General features: G+C 44.5%; 1 protein-coding gene across 1 annotated transcript in view; it reads left to right on the top strand.

The window, feature by feature from the left end:
• The window catches only part of lmna.L (lamin A/C L homeolog), a 40,179-nt gene that overhangs the window by 12,010 nt on the left and 5,177 nt on the right, over window positions 1–22,992 (top strand). The window contains 9 exon segments of the mRNA NM_001101740.1: window positions 10,877–11,033; window positions 12,572–12,697; window positions 13,721–13,891; window positions 15,037–15,162; window positions 15,871–16,091; window positions 17,116–17,341; window positions 17,471–17,578; window positions 19,114–19,233; window positions 19,419–19,523. Coding sequence (NP_001095210.1) covers window positions 10,877–11,033; window positions 12,572–12,697; window positions 13,721–13,891; window positions 15,037–15,162; window positions 15,871–16,091; window positions 17,116–17,341; window positions 17,471–17,578; window positions 19,114–19,233; window positions 19,419–19,523 — 1,360 coding nt within the window.

Here is a 22,992-nt window from a genome sequence, read left to right as displayed (position 1 = left end):
ACTGTCTTAAACCTGCATAGTGGTGGGAGGTGCCATATTGATTCCCTTAGACAGTACAGTATGAGGGTATAGCTTATTGTGTGCCCAGAACATTCCTTCTCTGTATATTTGTATTTATACATATGGGAGGAGGTGCCATATTGATTCCCTTAGACAGTACAGTATGAGGGTATAGCTTATTGTGTGCCCAGAACATTCCTTCTCTGTATATTTGTATTTATACATATGGGAGGAGGAGGTGCCATATTGATTCCCTTAGACAGTACAGTATGAGGGTATAGCTTATTGTGTGCCCAGAACATTCCTTCTCTGTATATTTGTATTTATACATATGGGAGGAGGAGGTGCCATATTGATTCCCTTAGACAGTACAGGATGAGGGTATAGCTTATTGTGTGCCCAGAACATTCCTTCTCTGTATATTTGTATTTATACATATGGGAGGAGGAGGTGCCATATTGATTCCCTTAGACAGTACAGTATGAGGGTATAGCTTATTGTGTGCCCAGAACATTCCTTCTCTGTATATTTGTATTTATACATATGGGAGGAGGAGGTGCCATATTGATTCCCTTAGACAGTACAGTATGAGGGTATAGCTTATTGTGTGCCCAGAACATTCCTTCTCTGTATATTTGTATTTATACATATGGGAGGAGGTGCCATATTGATTCCCTTAGACAGTACAGTATGAGGGTATAGCTTATTGTGTGCCCAGAACATTCCTTCTCTGTATATTTGTATTTATACATATGGGAGGAGGAGGTGCCATATTGATTCCCTTAGACAGTACAGTATGAGGGTATAGCTTATTGTGTGCCCAGAACATTCCTTCTCTGTATATTTGTATTTATACATATGGGAGGAGGAGGTGCCATATTGATTCCCTTAGACAGTACAGGATGAGGGTATAGCTTATTGTGTGCCCAGAACATTCCTTCTCTGTATATTTGTATTTATACATATGGGAGGAGGAGGTGCCATATTGATTCCCTTAGACAGTACAGTATGAGGGTATAGCTTATTGTGTGCCCAGAACATTCCTTCTCTGTATATTTGTATTTATACATATGGGAGGAGGAGGTGCCATATTGATTCCCTTAGACAGTACAGTATGAGGGTATAGCTTATTGTGTGCCCAGAACATTCCTTCTCTGTATATTTGTATTTATACATATGGGAGGAGGAGGTGCCATATTGATTCCCTTAGACAGTACAGTATGAGCAGGGCCGCCATCAGGGGGGGGACAGGGGGGAGAGTTGTAGGGGGCCCCGAGGGTAAGGGGGGCCCGGCCACACTTACTTGATAAGCCGGGCCCCCCATCTTTCTGAGAGCTGCTGACTTCGGGATGTTTAAGGGGCCCTGGCCACCAATTTTCTTATAATGTGGGGGGGGCTGGCCACCAATTTTTTTTCCGCATGTGGGGTCCTAGCCACCAATATTTTATAATGGCGGGGGGGGGGCTGGCCACAAATGTTTTTTTATTTTTTATTAACATATGGGAACCTTAGCCACCAATATTTTTCTTGTTTTTTTTACTGTGTGGTGGGGGGCGGACCTGTGTTCCTGTAGGTGGGGCTAGCGGTGGGCGCAGCCAAGGGGGCCCAGGAAATTTTGTCGTATGGGGCCCTTCGATTTCTGATGGCGGTCCTGAGTATGAGGGTATAGCTTATTGTGTGCCCAGAACATTCCTTCTCTGTATATTTGTATTTATACATATGGGAGGAGGTGCCATATTGATTCCCTTAGACAGTACAGTATGAGGGTATAGCTTATTGTGTGCCCAGAACATTCCTTCTCTGTATATTTGTATTTATATATATATGGGAGGAGGAGGTGCCATATTGATTCCCTTAGACAGTACAGTATGAGGGTATAGCTTATTGTGTGCCCAGAACATTCCTTCTCTGTATATTTGTATTTATACATAAGGGAGGAGGGGCCATATTGATTCCCTTAGACAGTACAGTATGAGGGTATAGCTTATTGTGTGCCCAGAACATTCCTTCTCTGTATATTTGTATTTATACATATTGGAGGAGGAGGTGCCATATTGATTCCCTTAGACAGTACAGTATGAGGGTATAGCTTATTGTGTGCCCAGAACATTCCTTCTCTGTGTATTTGTATTTATACATATGGGAGGAGGAGGTGCCATATTGATTCCCTTAGACAGTACAGTATGAGGGTATAGCTTATTGTGTGCCCAGAACATTCCTTCTCTGTGTATTTGTATTTATACATATGGGAGGAGGAGGTGCCATATTGATTCCCTTAGACAGTACAGTATGAGGGTATAGCATATTGTGTGCCCAGAACATTCCTTCTCTGTATAAATGTCCCTATGTCTGTTCACAGTTCTTTATGAGTCCCAGGTTTGGGGTACCCCGTGCTAAAGGCCTGGGCTGTACAAGGCTTGGGATTGGATACAAATTACTATAATGAATATACACAGTATTATTGCCGCACACCCACAGCTACAGCAGCAGATCTGAGGTTAGACGTGTATTTCTGGGAGATACTAAATCCAGTCCCTGACGTGGCAGAGGGAGAGAAAGGAAATACCAGGCAGCAGAGCCCAAACCCACTCAGCTCCATCACCGGAGCAACCCACATATAAACTGTAACAAACTGCTCTGCTCGTGGTTTTTCCATTCTCGTCACAGACACTTGGGCTGCAGTGAAGATGAGTCACGGGATGAAGGCTCTAAAGGGAGTGGGACACCACCCAAGTCTGAGTGAGAAACCTCCCATGCCTACTTAACTCTTGCCTCTCTGCTCTGCCCAACACCAACCTCTCATTATTCATAACTTTAGAATGGTGTTTGGGTTCTAGTATCAAATAGGGGTTATGGAGTAGAGAGACAAATGGGGGAGAGGAGAAATATAGAAGGGGAGAGAAGAGGGAGGATGGGGGAGAGTAAGGCCAAACAGTTGGGGGAGAGTAAGGCCAAACAGTTGCGGGAGAATAGAAAAGGAAAGGAGAGGGGGTGAGAGACAGAAGGAGAGAAGGAAAAGGGGGTTAGGGAGTAGAGAGACAAATGGGGGAGAGGAGAAATATAGAAGGGGAGAGAAGAGGGAGGATGGGGGAGAGTAAGGCCAAACAGTTGGGGGAGAGTAAGACCAAACAGTTGGGGGAGAAAAGGAAAGGAGAGGGGATGAGAGACAGAAGGAGAGAAGGGTTAGGGAGTAGAGAGACAAATGGGGTAGAGGAGAAATATAGAAGGGAAGAGAAGAGGGAGGATGGGGGAGCGTAAGACCAAACAGTCGGGGGAGGAAAGGAGATGGGATGAGAGACAGAAGGAGAAGGGAAAGGGGGTTAGGGAGTAGAGACAAATGGGGGAGAGGAGAAATATAGAAGGGGAGAGAAGAGGGAGGATGGGGGAGAGTAAGGCCAAACAGTCGGGGGAGGAAAGGAGAGGGGATGAGAGACAGAAGGAGAGAAGGGAAAGGGGGTTAGGGAGTAGAGAGACAAATGGGGGAGAGGAGAAATATAGAAGGGGAGAGAAGAGGGAGGATGGGGGAGAGTAAGGCCAAACAGTTGGGGGAGAAAAGGAAAGGAGAGGGGATGAGAGACAGAAGGAGAGAAGGGTTAGGGAGTAGAGAGACAAATGGGGTAGAGGAGAAATATAGAAGGGAAGAGAAGAGGGAGGATGGGGGAGCGTAAGACCAAACAGTCGGGGGAGGAAAGGAGATGGGATGAGAGACAGAAGGAGAAGGGAAAGGGGGTTAGGGAGTAGAGACAAATGGGGGAGAGGAGAAATATAGAAGGGGAGAGAAGAGGGAGGATGGGGGAGAGTAAGGCCAAACAGTCGGGGGAGGAAAGGAGAGGGGATGAGAGACAGAAGGAGAGAAGGGAAAGGGGGTTAGGGAGTAGAGAGACAAATGGGGGAGAGGAGAAATATAGAAGGGGAGAGAAGAGGGAGGATGGGGGAGAGTAAGGCCAAACAGTTGGGGGAGAAAAGGAAAGGAGAGGGGATGAGAGACAGAAGGAGAGAAGGGTTAGGGAGTAGAGAGACAAATGGGGTAGAGGAGAAATATAGAAGGGAAGAGAAGAGGGAGGATGGGGGAGCGTAAGACCAAACAGTCGGGGGAGGAAAGGAGATGGGATGAGAGACAGAAGGAGAAGGGAAAGGGGGTTAGGGAGTAGAGACAAATGGGGGAGAGGAGAAATATAGAAGGGGAGAGAAGAGGGAGGATGGGGGAGAGTAAGGCCAAACAGTCGGGGGAGGAAAGGAATGTAGAGGGGATGAGAGACAGAAGGAGAGAAGGGTTAGGGAGTAGAGAGACAAATGGGGTAGAGGAGAAATATAGAAGGGAAGAGAAGAGGGAGGATGGGGGAGCGTAAGACCAAACAGTCGGGGGAGGAAAGGAGATGGGATGAGAGACAGAAGGAGAAGGGAAAGGGGGTTAGGGAGTAGAGAGACAAATGGGGGAGAGGAGAAATATAGAAGGGGAGAGAAGAGGGAGGATGGGGGAGAGTAAGGCCAAACAGTCGGGGGAGGAAAGGAGAGGGGATGAGAGACAGAAGGAGAGAAGGGAAAGGGGGTTAGGGAGTAGAGAGACAAATGGGGGAGAGGAGAAATATAGAAGGGGAGAGAAAAGGGAGGATGGGGAGAATTTGGGAGCAGAGAGAGGATAAGTTGATGAGACATGAGGGGCAGGGGATGGTCAGAGGACACAGAGTCTCTGTTTTGTAGTTATCAGTCCAGATAGAGGAATTAGTTCTACAGATCCCGGTACCACATTATGTGACCATGAAACACACATCTCACTTATTTGCATAGATTTCCCTGTTCTCTCATTTCATTATGCAGATGCCCAACTGCAACTCTGTGTTAGTCTGTTTCTATGGAAATTGGATTCTGTTACCTGTTGTAGTGGAACTGGTTCGTTCCCTGCAGGGCCGATATCAGAATGTCTGTATAATGTAATTGGATCCTCGTGCCCAGGGCAAGATTGGGGGGGTGATCGTCTCCTGTGTCACATGATGTCGGGCAGAGCTTTGGTACTGGGGGTGACCGAGGGGGTTAAACTGAACAATTTTAGTCTTGTCTGTGATTGGGGGATGTTTCAGGTTTCATTGATATCTTGGGTTTCTGTCTGAATGGGAGGTTCTGTTCTCATTGCCAAAAGCTGGGACAATAGAATGAGTCAGGCTCTGGGCACGAGGGACTTCAATGTGGCAACCAAGTTTGTTTTCACGCAGTTGGGCTGAACACATTCTAGTCGCCACTGCCCTCCCATAATGAGCCTAAGGGCTGAGGAATGTACCTGGGACAGGTGTGTACTAACGGCAGTGACTTGTTTATGTTTATTAGGAGGCCACAACCAGCAGTGACATCCATTCTCTGACCATAAAATGAAGTCTCCATATAGGGGTCCAGTTGGTTCTGTCATCACTAATATCTCTCTCTTGGCTCAGGCCATGGGACGGGTGTTTGTGGCAGAAGGGGGTAACTGAGGAGGGTTTGGGGGGTAAGGAAACTTATAGTGTGGCACAATGTGACAGTTAGAGGTGGCAGTGCCAATGAGGAAATAGAATTTGGATATTGTATTAAAGGGAAACCTGAGTGGGACATTCATACATTTCACACTAAAGTTACTGGTCACTGAATTCAGACTCGTAGCTAAAGGGAACCCCTGCACCAAACCCAATGGAGCCTGAGAGATTTGGGGTGAGTGTGAGTGTGAGCAGAGGTTCTGAGGGCATTTCGGGTGACTACTGATCCAATTGGCAGTACAATTTCAGGGTGAAATCACTTTGTTGGTCCCTGCGGGCAAGTGACAAATTCTGTTTCTGTATTTCCGGTTGATTTTACCTGCGTAACAATTGCTGAGAATTGGGAAATCTCCCAAAAATGTTTTGGGGTGTGGTGAGAATTGGCCCAACAATCATTGGAATAGATGTTTCATAATCCTCATTACTTTATTCCACTTTCACTCGTTAATCCATATGTTAATTAACCCTTCAGAGACTTCTAATATCCTTATCATTTACAGTAGGGGGTACATTATCCCTTATAATACATGAGTGATACTCAGAGTTCCCTGTATAACTCAGCCTGCAGCCTTGTGCCTTTATATGGTCACAGAACAACCCCTCAGTGACTTCTAATATCCTTATCATTTACAGTAGGGGGTACATTATCCCTTATAATACATGAGTGATACTCAGAGTTCCCTGTATAACTCAGCCTGCAGCCTTGTGCCTTTATATGGTCACAGAACAACCCCTCAGTGACTTCTAATATCCTTATCATTTACAGTAGGGGGGTACATTATCCCTTATAATACATGAGTGATACTCAGAGTTCCCTGTATAACTCAGCCTGCAGCCTTGTGTCTTTATATGGTCACAGAACAACCCCTCAGTGACTTCTAATATCCTTATCATTTACAGTAGGGGGTACACTTACAAACAGGTGTTGGGGTGGGTGTGTGCGCAGGTTTGGGATGTATATTTAGTAGGAATGTGGATTGTTTCAATTCAGGGATATGTAGGTGCCAGTCTCACACTGATGGGTCTGTGCCAGTCTATCTGCAGACTGTATGGGGGGGTAAATGCAGGACTGTGTGTGCCATGCTGCTGGGTGTATATATATATTATGTGTGTTTATAAACAGACGGCAGCAGGTTGGTGCATTCCTGTTACACTACAACTCCCTTTAGCTCTCAGGGTTTTCTGGGAGTTGTAGAGCGTCTCTGCTTGAACTGTCTCTTGGCAATAATGACATGACTGGGAAATCCTGAAAACCTCATTCCTGCAGCCAGAGTTGCGTCCGTAACAGTCGCTCCTGCAGAATGTTTGGAAACTTGGGTATTTGCCTGGAAGTGCAATGCTGGCTCTATAAATAACAGGGGCCCCTCCATTTGCCCAAAGGAAAGGTGAAACAATCCGTCTGTTAAACTGACCCATTGAGCTGCAGTGGATACAGGGAAAGGCCGACCAGCCAAGAAAGTTGTCCAAAGCACTTTCCAATTGGTCACTAGCCCTGATCATTGACTGAGAACAGGAAGTTGTGTGTGCAAACAGAAACAGGATTCTCATTGTTGGATCCTCTTGCATTAAGTGGAGAGCTGGGAAGAGGTCCGTGTTTATAAAATACAGTGACTTTCATTACTGATGTTCCTGGACTACAGTTCCCAGCATGCTTTTAATGATATATTCAGGAGTAGACTGGGAATTGTTCATATCCCCATAGAAACCAATCTGACAAATCTGCTCATATTCCCTGGCCACTAACCTGCTGTCCCTGCAACTACCTGGCGCTCTCCATCTGTGCCATCGTGTGTGTCAACATATAGGTTGATAATGACCAACTGCAATAATGATGCACTATAAGAACTTTCAGCCTTTTCTCCCCTTCACCCTGGGGCCCCAATATCCTTTGCTATTGTTGCTTGGAAGGACTTCCTTAATTGTCTCCATATTGCCCTACTGTCTCCATCTTGCCCTACTGTCTCCATCTTGTCCTACTGTCTCCATCCTGTCCTACTGTCTCCATCTTGTCCTCTCCATCTTGCCCTACTGTCTCCATCTTGCCCTACTGTCTCCATCTTGTCCTACTGTCTCCATCCTGTCCTACTGTCTCCATCTTGTCCTACTGTCTCCATCATGTCCTAATGTCTCCATCTTGTCCTACTGTCTCCATCTTGTCCTAATGTCTCCCTCTTGCCCTACTGTCACCAACTTGCCCTACTGTCTCCATCTTTTCTACTGTCTCCATCTTGCCCTACTGTCTCCATCCTGTACTAATGTCTCCATCCTGTCCTACTGTCTCCAACTTGCTCTACTGTCTTCATTAAGTCCTCTTGTCTCCATCTTGCCCTACTGTCTCCATCTTTTCTACTGTCTCCATCTTGCCCTACTGTCTCCATCCTGTCCTACTGTCTCCATCTTGTCCTACTGTCTCCATCCTGTCCTACTGTCTCCATCCTGTCCTACTGTCTCCATCTTGTCCTACTGTCTCCATCCTGTCCTACTGTCTCCATCTTGTCCTACTGTCTCCATCCTGTCCTACTGTCTCCATCTTGTCCTACTGTCTCCATCCTGTCCTACCGTCTCCATCTTGTCCTACTGTTTAGACTTGCCTTACTGTCTTCATCCAGTCCTCTTGTGTCCATCTTGCCCAACTGTTTCCATCTTGTCCTACTGTCTCCATCTTTCCTACTGTTTCCATGTTGTCCTACTGTCTCCATCTTTCCTACTGTTTCCATGTTGTCCTACTGTCTCCATCAAACCCTCCTGTCTCCACCCTGTCCTACAGTTTGTGCAGCAGCAGATGAACCCAAAGAGGTGTATCTATCAATAAGGGGGAATAAACACTAAAGGAAAGACAGGCAGACTGTATAGGAGTTTAAGCTGCCCCACAGTAGAACATGTCGCTGCGCCATTTAATCCTGTGTTTAGGTTTAAATACAATTACAAAAGAAATCTATATAATTATAGACTCCTATTGAGCAACTCCTAATCCTCTCTTTCTGCCAGCTCGGAGAGAGAGCAATTAGCTGGCCACTGGCCAACCGTATTACTTGGGAAGGCGAGGGGTCTATGAGAGAGTGCAGTCGGGTTATTATGGGCTTTGTGCAGCATAGAGACAGACGCTGGATATTGGCCAAACTGAGGGAACAATGTGGTTACTCCTACATATTGGGCACAAGTTTTAATTTAGCTTCCTCTTCATTAACTGTATACACCCACGTGTAAATACCAACCTCTCTGCTCCTCCTTTGCCCCAACCTGAATTGTAACCCATTCAAATATTTATACACACGCCTCGCAGGTTACACATGATGCATAGTTACCATTCTAAATATTGTTCCATTTTGTCTCTGCCTTGCCCTAATTCTGTCATCAGTACTATTGTCTTATTTTTTTGCGTTGTCTCCACCTTGTCCTATTATTGTCATCTACTCCTGCTTTCTCCATCATCTACCTTGACCTACTGGCTCCATGTGGTTCTACCTTCCCCACCTAGTCCCCACCTAGTCCTTCTACTGTCCTCTAGTCCATGTCTCCTGCTTTCTCCAACTAGTCCTACTCTTATCATCTAGTCCTGTTATCTCCACCTAGTCCTAATGCTGTGATCATGTCCTGCTATCTCCACCGAGTCCTACTATTGTCATATTGTCCTGCTGCCTCCACGTTGTCTTACTGTCTCTACCTTGTCTTACTTCCTCCATATAGACTTACTGTCTCCACCTAGTCCTTCATCTAGTCCTTCTGTTTCCACAATGTTCTACTGTCTCCACCATGTCCCGCTATTGTCATCTACTCCTGCTTTCTTCAACTCGTCCTACTCTTATCATCTAGTCCTGCTATCTCCACCTAGTCGTAATGCTGTCATCTAATCATGCTGCCTCCACATTCTCTTACTGTCTCTACTTGTCTTACTTCCTCCATATAGACCTACTATAGACCACCTAGTCCTTCTACTGTTGTCTAGCGCTGCTGTCTCCAGCTTGTATTGTTGTCTACACCTTGTCCTACTATTGTCATCTAGTCCTAAAGTCCCCACCTCTTCCTACTGTCTCCACCTCATCCTACAATTGTGCTCAAAACTCAAACTTTGTGCTATGGCCACACACGGGCTGAAATTTGGTGGCTGATTTCAGCCCTACTGTGGGCAGTAGCCCCATCTTTAGACCACATTCAGAGGTATTGAATCAGAAAATGGCATGAACAAACTTCAGTGGATTTCAGCTCAAAATGCAGAGACTTGTGGTAGTTCGACAAAATCCGCTGAGTCTGTTCGCACTGTTTCCCGTTCAATACTTCTGAAGACAGAAAAGAGAGGAGGCTACTGGCAGTGGTAGGGCTGAAATCAGCCAGTGGATTTTTGCTAGCGGATTTCAGTCTCCACATTGTTCTACTATTGTTATCTACTCGTGCTGTCACCTCCATGTTTTGCTTTTGTTTATTATCTTGTCTTGCCGTTCCCATCATTTCCCACTACCTCAACCTTGTCCTACTGTCTCCTCCTAGTCCAACTACTGTGATCTAGACCTGCTATTTCCACCTTGTCCTGCTATTGTCATTGAGTCCTGATGTCCTCACCTTGTCATTGTCCTCTAGTCCTTCTGTATCCACATTCACTGTGAAGTGAAACACCAGGGCACTCAAGCCTACGTGGCCATCAGTTTAGACAACTGAAGGAAGACCAGTACAGGTCTCTCTGGCATAATAGAGATATAACAATAACCAACAGCTGAAAGTTTTGTGCATCGAGTGGATCTCCGGCTCTTCACGGCAGCTGAGATTCTTGTAAACAAAATGACTTTTGTAAGTAACTCTCCTAAGGGCTGAGAAGGCTTCTCACCACATGCTCAGCTGTCCTGGTGACAAAATGGGGACTTATACTTGCAAGACACTTACATCTACAGAATGGGGGGGCAGTTTATATTAAATCTAAACCAGTTGTATTCAGCTCAGGCTGGAACCAGATAATATCTTCCCTTATGCTGCAGGAATTCATTTCCTCTGGCCGACCTGCAGCAGGAAAAGCACAACGAATTAGCTTTGTGTAAAGCCCATCCAAAAATCACTTTCACTTTGTGAGACCTTGAGAACGGAAATCCACCCTCCCAGTAGATAATGCTGGCTGTCCATCTATCCTCCAGTAGTCTGGAGAAGTACATGGAGAAATTACAAGAGAGGTGAAGAAGTAGGCCCCGCAGAAAAATCTTTTTAGGACCCTTCTGCACCTCTCAAGCTTTAGGGAATGAAATCTGCACCCAATGGTTCCTTCTCTATGCTCATGTGGCTTAGTCACACCTTTCATTACCCAGAAGCCTTTGCATTACTCATGTCTGACTCCATGTTTGAAGGCCACATTCTTACCATGTTTCATTTTTTTTTTTGTAATAATGAAGGAATGCCAAGAAAGAGAGCGATCTATTGACAGCGCAGGCCAGACTGAAGGATTTGGAGGCCCTGTTGAACTCTAAAGATGCCGCCCTCACCACAGCGCTGGGAGAGAAGAGGAATCTGGAGAATGAGATCAGGGAACTTAAGGCTCACATTGCAAAGGTGAGAGTCCAGTAAATATGTAGTGGGGAACCAACTGGGAAGAGCTCATACATTGACCAAGGCCTTAACATTCTCCATGACCAAGCCGTCCCTGATCCTCACCTCAACTCTACATATTACCTTTATGTCCTGACAATTTCTGTGTCTGTAAATAAGTATAGTCCTGTGGTAGAGTCTCACCTTTTAAATTTGCAGAGGTTTAAGGGAGTTGTCGTCCTAGAAGTAGGTAATGGTTCAGTCCTGGAAGTTAGGTAATGGTTCAGTTGTTGGCTGGTTTTAATCATGACCTGTTTTTGATTACTCTCAGCCATGGGGTTAATCCGTTCCTCCTTGGATGATAATATCTGGCTCTGATCCAAAATCTTGGAGTTCTCTGAGTTGAATTTATTGCTCATTAGACAGGAGCTCGTCTGAGCGGGTAGCACAAGCTGTGTCATGTTTTGGTGTCTCAGTCTTTACATCTGTGTTTAGTGTGGGAGTAGTGGGTGGCAGGCGGGAGTATTAGGCAGATCTAAATGGCCACCCATCTGCCATCCAATTGTGCCACTTACTGCTCTAAAGGGGGTAATTAGGCAATTAGAGGAACCGCAGTGTGAAAACCAATCGTATCTGAGTTTTTGCAGGAATGCAGCAAAATCACTTGCTTAATGTATCAAGGCTATTTAGTCTAGATCCAGCTAACTTCTGAGATGTAGTGGCTTAAAAGGCTTTGATGTGGGAGGTCTAAGTTGGTTCAAGTGGAAGTCTGACACATGACAGTTGAGGAAGCCAACTTTGAGCTCTAGTGGACCAGCTCACTGCCAAGTCTGGGAGGATGTTAGTAGGTTCAGGCCAAGATGGAGGGGACCATCTTCGAGTCAATAGCTGACACTGTTTATATACAAGACAATAATAACTGATGGTGTCAAACATTTTGAAATGTAGTCTTGCAGGTCTCAGAAATAAGACAGAGTTCAAGATTAATCTACGTTCAGGACCTAGTGGCTTTAAAGGCCAAAACTTGGGGTCTTTTTTTGGTTTAAGGCTGGATAAAACTTAAACCAAGGCTGAGTTATGGTCATACAAGATACTTCTGAAGGTGCCAACTGTGATCCCTAGTGGTTCAACTGCTGAGACCAAGTGGCCTAAAAGGCTTTTACTGTATAGTTGGCCATATAACCCTTAGTATGTTTAAGACTGAGTTAAGACAATACAACCCTTAGTTTGTCCAAGACTGAGTTAAGGCCATACAGCAGACTGTTAAGGGCACCACTTTCCAGCCCTAGTGGTATTGGTTGATTCAACACTAAGTTAAAGCCATATAACTGACTGTTGCGAGTGGCAACTTTGATCCCTAGTGGTTGAACTCATTGCTAAGACCTACTGTTTTAAAAGGCCAAGACTGGGAGGGTTTCAGTTAGTTCAAGGCCAAGAAAACAGACTGTTGTGGGAGCAAATGTTGAGTCCATAGGTGACTCTGTTTATTTTATAGACGACAATTGAGGAATATGATAGTGGGTCTCTTGGCCTGAACTTTCCAACTCTTTCTCTCCCCGCAGTTGGAGGCCAGCCTCGCCGACACAAAGAAACAACTGCAGGACGAGATGCTCCGTCGTGTGGATACTGAGAACCGTAACCAGACGCTGAAGGAGGAACTTGAGTTCCAAAAGAGCATTTACAACGAGGTGCAGTCCCAGAAACTTCTCTTACCTGTTCTGCCTCTATCACCTGGCATTTCAAATGCAATATGGCCAGTGACCCCAGCAACCACCATGCAGATTAGAGGCTCGATACAGTGACCCCAGCAACCACCATGCAGATTAGAGGCTAGACACAGTGACCCCAGCAAACACTATACAGATTACAGGCTAGACACAGTGACCCCAGCAACCATCATGCAGATTAGAGGCTAGACACAGTGACCCCAGCAAACACTATACAGATTACAGGCTAGATATAGTGACCCCAGCAACCACCATGCAGATTAGAGGCTAGATAAGTGACCCCAGCAAACACGTCACCCTAGCAAACACTATACAGATTACAGGCTCGATACAGTGACCCCAGCAAACACTATACAGATTAAAGGTTCGATACAGTGACCCCAGAAAACACTATACAGATTAAAGACTAAATACAGTGACCCCAGAAAACACTATACAGATTAAAGACTAAATACAGTGACCCTAGCAAACACTATACAGATTAGAGGCTCGATACAGTGACCCCAGCAAACACTATACAGATTAGAGGCTAGATATAGTGACCTCAGCAACCACTATACAGATTAGAGGCTAGATAAGTGACCCCAACAAAAACGTGACCCCAGCACACACTATACAGATTAGAGACTCGATACAGTGACCCCAGCAAACACTGTATCCATTCCCAATTGATATTGTTATTAACCGTAACCAGTATTTATGTACAATTTACTATTAATTATCTACCATTTTGTGGTTGAAATTTTGTGCAATTAGTATGAGCTCCGCCCCAGCTTTTTTTAAATCCTCTCCTCTTCCTATTTGTGGGTTTGGGCCGGCAGCCGGTGCTCTGAAGTTGCCGGCGGTTTAACCGGTACTGAGGTTTCCAATAAACATTGAGGAACAATGAACGTTTCTTCCAAAGCCCCCAATCAAAACAGAGAAGGAATTTGTTGTTGTGTAGAAGTCGTGTCTGTGGTCGAACCCGTCTTTTTTCTCTTACAGGAGATGCGGGAGACTAAACGCCGCCATGAGACCCGACTGGTGGAGGTCGACAACGGGCGCCAGAGGGAGTTTGAGTCTAAATTGGCTGATGCCCTTCATGAGTTGCGTGCCCAACATGAGGGGCAGATAGGCCTGTACAAGGAAGAGCTGGGGAAGACTTACAATGCCAAGGTAAGACTGGATATAATAGATATACTGTGCTGGTGTAGACTTGTGCTCATACAGCAGCTCCATACACAGCTTTACTCTCTGTATCAGTTACCGTTGTATACATACATACACATATACATACATACATATATACATATATATATATACATACATATACATACATACATCTATATATACATACATACATACATGCATACATACATACATACATACATACATACATACATACATATACATAGATACATACATATATATATATATATATATATATATATATATATATATAGACAGACAGACACACATATATATATATATATATATATATATATATATATATATATATATATATATATATATTACGTACATACATACAGACATACATATATTTATACATACATACATACAGACATATACATACATACATACATATATACATATATACATACATACATACATATATATATACAAACAGACAGACAGACAGACAGACAGACATATATATATATACGTACATACATACAGACATACATATATATATATATATATATACATACATACATACAGACATATACATACATACATACATACATACAGCCATAAACATCATACATACAACATATACATACATACATACAGACATATACATACATACATACATACAGACATATACATACATACATACATACAGACATATATACATACATACATACATACAGACATATATACATACATACATACATACAGACATATACATACATACATACATACATACAGACATATATACATACATACATACAGACATATACATACATACATACATACAGACATATACATACATACATACATACAGACATATACATACATACATACAGACATATATACATACATACATACATACATACATACAGACATATATACATACATACATACATACATACAGACATATATACATACATACATACATACATACATACAGACATATATACATACATACATACATACATACATACATACAGACATAATATATATACATACATACATACATACAGACATAATATATATATATACATACATACATACAGACATATATACATACATACATACATAGATCTGTGCAGCTGACGCAATATCTCGACCCCCCTCAGCTGGAGAATGCCAAGCAGTCGGCGGAGAGGAACAGCAGTCTGGTGGGAGAAGCTCAGGAGGAGATTCAGCAGAGCAGGATCCGCATCGACAGTCTCTCGGCCCAGCTCAGCCAACTGCAGAAACAGGTACTTACCTACAGTATATGGGCACTCCCTCTCTGTGTATCTCTATCTAATACAAGCATGGGAGCTGCCATATTGATTCCCTTACTCTCATCAAGAAACAGCACCACCTGACAAGCACTGTGTAAGCAAACCTTTAAAATAATTGAATATAAAAGTGATGAGGAGGCTTTTGTAAGCACTTTTGTATTATACATTCATTATTTATTTTGTTTTAATTCCAAGATATTAAGGGATACATGTGCTGTTAATATGAATGAATTTTGTTACAACAGCGCCACCTGCTGGTCAGTTTCCCACCAGTCTGACCAGCAAGTAGTCAAGGAAGTTGTCAGGAGAAAGAAAGAGGCTGATGTTCTTCTGCTTAGGAATAAAATTAGAAACCTTTCTCACATCTTTCCTAAGCAGAAGAACATCAACCTCTTTCTTTCTCCTGACAACTTCCTTGACTACTTGCTGGTCAGACTGGTGGGAAACTGACCAGCAGGTGGCGCTGTTGTAACAAAATTCATTCATATTAACAGCACATGTATCCCTTAATATCTTGGAATAAAAACAAAATAAATAATCAATGTAAATTACAAAAGTGCTTACAATAGCCCCCTCATCAATTTTACATTCACTTATTTTAAAAGTTTACTTATCCTTTAATATCTACTATGGGGATTTAGGGCACAGGGGTGACTTGACTCTACGGCTGCTCCTTTTCAGCTGGCGGCCAGAGAGGCCAAACTTCGGGATTTGGAGGACGCCTATGCGCGTGAACGGGACTCCAGCCGCCGGCTCCTGGCAGACAAGGACCGGGAGATGGCGGAAATGAGGGCCCGCATGCAACAACAGCTGGACGAGTACCAGGAGCTGCTGGACATTAAACTGGCTCTGGACATGGAGATCAACGCCTACCGCAAGTTACTGGAGGGAGAGGAGGAGAGGTAGGCGGAGCTGCCCAGTGGGCGGGGCTTGACATCCCTAGCCTATAATAAAAATATACTAACTCTCTCTATAAACATTTGGCCCCTTGTGTGCCAAATTTAAGAGCTTTAGATGCACATACAGCTCCTTTATCTGATTTTTACTTGCCCTTAAAAAGCCTTGAACGTTGACCTGCCCAGATAAATAAACTCAGTGAAGACCTCTGCTGGGTGAAATTAGTATTGCAGCAGGTGCATTTGCTTTATGGCCAAATACCTGACAAATAAAGGCAGTGGAAAACTGTGCAGGGCGAAATTAGTTTTGCAGCAGGTGCATTTGCTTTATGGCCAGATACCTGAGAAATAAACTCAGTGAAGACCTCTGCTGGGTGAAATTGTTATTGCAGCAGGTACATTTGCTTTATGGCCAAATACCTGAGAAATAAACTCAGTGAAGACCTCTGCTGGGTGAAATTGGTATTGCAGCAGGTGCATTTGCTTTATGGCCAGATACCTGAGAAATAAACTCAGTGAAGACCTCTGCTGGGTGAAATTGGTATTGCAGCAGGTGCATTTGCTTTATGGCCAAATACCTGACAAATAAAGGCAGTGGAAACCTGTGCAGGGCGAAATTAGTTTTGCAGCAGGTGCATTTGCTTTATGGCCAAATACCTGACAAATAAAGGTAATGAAGACCTCTGCTGGGTGAAATTGGTATTGCAGCAGGTGCATTTGCTTTATGGCCAAATACCTGAGAAATAAACTCAGTGAAGACCTCTGCTGGGTGAAATTGGTATTGCAGCAGGAACATTTGCTTTATGGCTAAATACCTGTAACCCCTCCCCTGTAAACTTGATGGTGGTGCCCCAAAACCATTTCCAACATGTCCTCTGTTCACCCCCTTCTTTCCAGAATCCTCAGATCCAATTGAGCCAAGTCTTCATTTATTCTTTACCCCACTAGTTATTGCTTTGCATTATGAGTAATACTGTGTATTGTTGAACAGTAGAGCAGTATTGAGTAACTCTCTGCCCCCCTTTCCCAGGCTGCGTCTCTCCCCCAGTCCCAACACCCAGAAGAGGTCGGCCCGGACCATCGCCTCTCACTCGGGGGCCCACATCTCCTCCTCGGCCTCCAAGAGACGTCGCCTGGAAGAAGGGGAATCGCGGAGCAGCAGCTTCACCCAACACGCCCGCACCACCGGGAAAGTGTCAGTGGAAGAGGTGGATCCCGAGGGGAAATATGTCCGACTGAGGAACAAGAGTAATGAGGTGGGAACATCAATCCCTAGTTTTTATTAATATTATTTAAATACACATGGGTGGGAGCTGCCATATTGCCATATCCCTTGGTTAATGATCCATAGCCCCTGTGCTCATGTGCCCCCTGTTGTGTTACAGGACCAATCGCTGGGGAACTGGCAGATCAAGCGTCAGATCGGGGACGAGACCCCCATTGTGTACAAGTTCCCTCCCAGACTTACACTAAAGGCCGGACAAACCGTAACGGTGAGTGACAGGGGGGGAGGTCAGTGAATAAAATCATATACAGACATGGGATCCGTATGGGTTCCTGCTCCTGGGCTGCTCTCCTTCCCATGGTCCATCGGACTGAAAGATATATATTTTAATGTATATTTTATATTTTCCTATTTCATCATTTTTTACAGTAAAATTCTACTGTATATTATTTTTAATGGTGTCACTTCTCCTTTACAACATGTATCTTGGTCATCTGGTGCTGTAATTACCCTCCCCCCACCAACCAGTATTAATCTCACTGAACCTCTTCCATAATCACAGGAACCTGTTCATTGTCTGGTCTGCGACCCCCAACCAGCAGCTCCGCACTGTGTTCTGTTCCTTATAAATAAATGATCAAATCAGGGAGCTGCTCCAATTGGCTCCTTCCCAGTCTGTCTGACTTCTGTGAGCTTAGCACTCCCCCTGCTGGCAGACACATGAACTTACTGTACAGCTCAGGGAACTCCTGTATTAAACGGATCATGTACCCCCTACTGTAAATGATAAGGATATTAGAGGTCACTGAGGGGTTGTTCTGTGACCATATAAAGACACAAGGCTGCAGGCTGAGTTATACAGGGAACTCTGAGTATCACTCATGTATTATAAGGGATAATGTACCCCCTACTGTAAATGATAAGGATATTATAAGTCACTGAGGGGTTGTTCTGTGACCATATAAAGGCACAAGGCTGCAGGCTGAGTTATACAGGGAACTCTGAGTATCACTCATGTATTATAAGGGATAATGTACCCCCTACTGTAAATGATAAGGATATCAGAAGTCACTGAGGGGTTGTTCTGTGACCATATAAAGGCACAAGGCTGCAGGCTGAGTTATACAGGGAATTCTGAGTATCACTCATGTATTATAAGGGATAATGTACCCCCTACTGTAAATGATAAGGATATTAGAAGTCACTGAGGGGTTGTTCTGTGACCATATAAAGGCACAAGGCTGCAGGCTGAGTTATACAGGGAACTCTGAGTATCTCTCATGTATTATAAGGGATAATGTACCCCCTACTGTAAATGATAAGGATATTAGAAGTCACTGAGGGGTTGTTCTGTGACCATATAAAGGCACAAGGCTGCAGGCTGAGTTATACAGGGAACTCTGAGTATCACTCATGTATTATAAGGGATAATGTACCCCCTACTGTAAATGATAAGGATATTAGAAGTCACTGAGGGGTTGTTCTGTGACCATATAAAGGCACAAGGCTGCAGGCTGAGTTATACAGGGAACTCTGAGTATCACTCATGTATTATAAGGGATAATGTACCCCCTACTGTAAATGATAAGGATATTAGAAGTCACTGAGGGGTTGTTCTGTGACCATATAAAGGCACAAGGCTGCAGGCTGAGTTATACAGGGTTTGTGATACATTTATACTCAGGATTCAGAAGTGATTTCCAATACTGTTATTATATTAGCGGTGGGAGCAGTTTCATTGCACTCAGCTGATATTATTATAATATAAATGAGTTGACCTGTTTAATTCTATTTTCCTGTCAGATTTGGGCATCAGGAGCTGGAGCCACAAATAGTCCCCCCAGTGATTTAGTGTGGAAGGCCCAGAGCTCTTGGGGAACAGGCGACAGTATTCGCACAGCTCTGCTCACATCAAGCAATGAGGTTGGTACAAGTGACTTACTAACTGACTTTGCTCACAGGAGATGTTGGGTACTGGGGGTGCAAGAGGGATATTGAGGGGGAGGGGACTTGCATGGAAAGGAGGCAAAAATCACATCTGTCAGATAATGAATGGAATTTGTCCTCTACCCACATTTAATACATTCAGTCCTTTCCTCCCTCCATAGGAAGTTGCTATGAGGAAACTGGTGCGAACTGTGGTCATCAATGATGAAGATGATGAAGATAATGATGATATGGAACATCACCACCACCATCATCATCATCATCATGTAAGTCCTGAACCATCCGAGTACTCAGACAATGAGTTACACTGACACACAGGTATAGTAGGGAGAGATGGTGCCTATAGTAACAGTGGATAATAGTCTCTGGGAAGGGAGTGTGACTGTGGGATAGCAGGTATAGTAGGGAGAGATGGTGTCTATAGTAACAGTGGATAATAGTCTCTGGGAAGGGAGTGTGACTGTGGGATAGCAGGTATAGTAGGGAGAGATGTGTCTATAGTAACAGTGGATAATAGTCTCTGGGAAGGGAGTGTGACTGTGGGATAGCAGGTATAGTAGGGAGAGATGGTGTCTATAGTAACAGTGGATAATAGTCTCTGGGAAGGGAGTGTGACTGTGGGATAGCAGGTATAGTAGGGAGAGATGGTGTCTATAGTAACAGTGGATAATAGTCTCTGGGAAGGGAGTGTGACTGTGGGATAGCAGGTATAGTAGGGAGAGATGGTGCCTATAGTAACAGTGGATAATAGTCTCTGGGAAGGGAGTGTGACTGTGGGATAGCAGGTATAGTAGGGAGAGATGGTGCCTATAGTAACAGTGGATAATAGTCTCTGGGAAGGGAGTGTGACTGTGGGATAGCAGGTAAAGTAGGGAGAGATGGTGTCTATAGTAACAGTGGATAATAGTCTCTGGGAAGGGAGTGTGACTGTGGGATAGCAGGTATAGTAGGGAGAGATGGTGTCTATAGTAACAGTGGATAATAGTCTCTGGGAAGGGAGTGTGACTGTGGGATAGCAGGTATAGTAGGGAGAGATGGTGTCTATAGTAACAGTGGATAATAGTCTCTGGGAAGGGAGTGTGACTGTGGGATAGCAGGTATAGTAGGGAGAGATGGTGCCTATAGTAACAGTGGATAATAGTCTCTGGGAAGGGAGTGTGACTGTGGGATAGCAGGTATAGTAGGGAGAGATGGTGCCTATAGTAACAGTGGATAATAGTCTCTGGGAAGGGAGTGTGACTGTGGGATAGCAGGTATAGTAGGGAGAGATGGTGCCTATAGTAACAGTGGATAATAGTCTCTGGGAAGGGAGTGTGACTGTGGGATAGCAGGTATAGTAGGGAGAGATGGTGCCTATAGTAACAGTGGATAATAGTCTCTGGGAAGGGAGTGTGACTGTGGGATAGCAGGTATAGTAGGGAGAGATGGTGCCTATAGTAACAGTGGATAATAGTCTCTGGGAAGGGAGTGTGACTGTGGGATAGCAGGTATAGTAGGGAGAGATGGTGCCTATAGTAACAGTGGATAATAGTCTCTGGGAAGGGAGTGTGGACTGTGGGATAGCAGGTATAGTAGGGAGAGATGGTGCCTATAGTAACAGTGGATAATAGTCTCTGGGAAGGGAGTGTGACTGTGGGATAGCAGGTATAGTAGGGAGAGATGGTGCCTATAGTAACAGTGGATAATAGTCTCTGGGAAGGGAGTGTGACTGTGGGATAGCAGGTATAGTAGGGAGAGATGGTGCCTATAGTAACAGTGGATAATAGTCTCTGGGAAGGGAGTGTGACTGTGGGATAGCAGGTATAGTAGGGAGAGATGGTGCCTATAGTAACAGTGGATAATAGTCTCTGGGAAGGGAGTGTGACTGTGGGATAGCAGGTATAGTAGGGAGAGATGGTGCCTATAGTAACAGTGGGATAATAGTCTTTGGGAAGGGAGTGTGACTGTGGGATAGCAGGTATAGTAGGGAGAGATGTGTCTATAGTAACAGTGGATAATAGTCTCTGGGAAGGGAGTGTGACTGGGATAGCAGGTATAGTAGGGAGAGATGTGTCTATAGTAACAGTGGATAATAGTCTCTGGGAAGGGAGTGTGACTGTGGGATAGCAGGTATAGTAGGGAGAGATGGTGCCTATAGTAACAGTGGATAATAGTCTCTGGGAAGGGAGTGTGACTGTGGGATAGTAGGTATAGTAGGGAGAGATAGTGCCTATAGTAACAGTGGATAATAGTCTCTGGGAAGGGAGTGTGACTGTGGGATAGCAGGTATAGTAGGGAGAGATGTGTCTATAGTAACAGTGGATAATAGTCTCTGGGAAGGGAGTGTGACTGGGATAGCAGGTATAGTAGGGAGAGAGAGTGCCTATAGTAACAGTGGATAATAGTCTCTGGGAAGGGAGTGTGACTGTGGGATAGCAGGTATAGTAGGGAGAGATGGTGTCTATAGTAACAGTGGATAATAGTGTCTGGGAAGGGAGTGTGACTGTGGGATAGCAGGTATAGTAGGGAGAGATGGTGCCTATAGTAACAGTGGGATAATAGTCTCTGGGAAGGGAGTGTGACTGTGGGATAGCAGGTATAGTAGGGAGAGATGGTGCCTATAGTAACAGTGGATAATAGTCTCTGGGAAGGGGAGTGTGACTGTGGGATAGCAGGTATAGTAGGGAGAGATGGTGCCTATAGTAACAGTGGATAATAGTCTCTGGGAAGGGAGTGTGACTGTGGGATAGCAGGTATAGTAGGGAGAGATGGTGCCTATAGTAACAGTGGATAATAGTCTCTGGGAAGGGAGTGTGACTGTGGGATAGCAGGTATAGTAGGGAGAGATGGTGCCTATAGTAACAGTGGATAATTGTCTCTGGGAAGGGAGTGTGACTGTGGGATAGCAGGTATAGTAGGGAGAGATGGTGCCTATAGTAACAGTGAATAATAGTCTCTGGGAAGGGAGTGTGACTGTGGGATAGCAGGTATAGTAGGGAGAGATGGTGCCTATAGTAACAGTGGGATAATAGTCTCTGGGAAGGGAGTGTGACTGTGGGATAGCAGGTATAGTAGGGAGAGATGGTGCCTATAGTAACAGTGGGATAATAGTCTCTGGGAAGGGAGTGTGACTGTGAGATAGCAAGTATAGTAGGGAGAGATGGTGTCTATAGTAACAGTGGATAATAGTCTCTGGGAAGGGAGTGTGACTGTGGGATAGCAGGTATAGTAGGGAGAGATGGTGCCTATAGTAACAGTGGATAATAGTCTCTGGGAAGGGAGTGTGACTGTGGGATAGCAGGTATAGTAGGGAGAGATGGTGCCTATAGTAACAGTGGGATAATAGTCTCTGGGAAGGGAGTGTGACTGTGGGATAGCAGGTATAGTAGGGAGAGATGGTGCCTATAGTAACAGTGGGATAATAGTCTCTGGGAAGGGAGTGTGACTGTGAGATAGCAAGTATAGTAGGGAGAGATGGTGTCTATAGTAACAGTGGATAATAGTCTCTGGGAAGGGAGTGTGACTGTGGGATAGCAGGTATAGTAGGGAGAGATGGTGTCTATAGTAACAGTGGGATAATAGTCTCTGGGAAGGGAGTGTGACTGTGGGATAGCAGGTATAGTAGGGAGAGATAGTGTCTATAGTAACAGTGGGATAATAGTCTCTGGGAAGGGAGTGTGACTGTGGGATAGCAGGTATAGTAGGGAGAGATGGTGCCTATAGTAACAGTGGATAATAGTCTCTGGGAAGGGAGTG

The sequence above is a fragment of the Xenopus laevis genome, chromosome 8L (genome assembly GCF_017654675.1).
Source record: "Xenopus laevis strain J_2021 chromosome 8L, Xenopus_laevis_v10.1, whole genome shotgun sequence".
In the NCBI taxonomy this organism is placed as follows: Eukaryota; Metazoa; Chordata; class Amphibia; order Anura; family Pipidae; genus Xenopus; species Xenopus laevis.
This window is presented reverse-complemented; position numbering and strand designations above follow the sequence as displayed.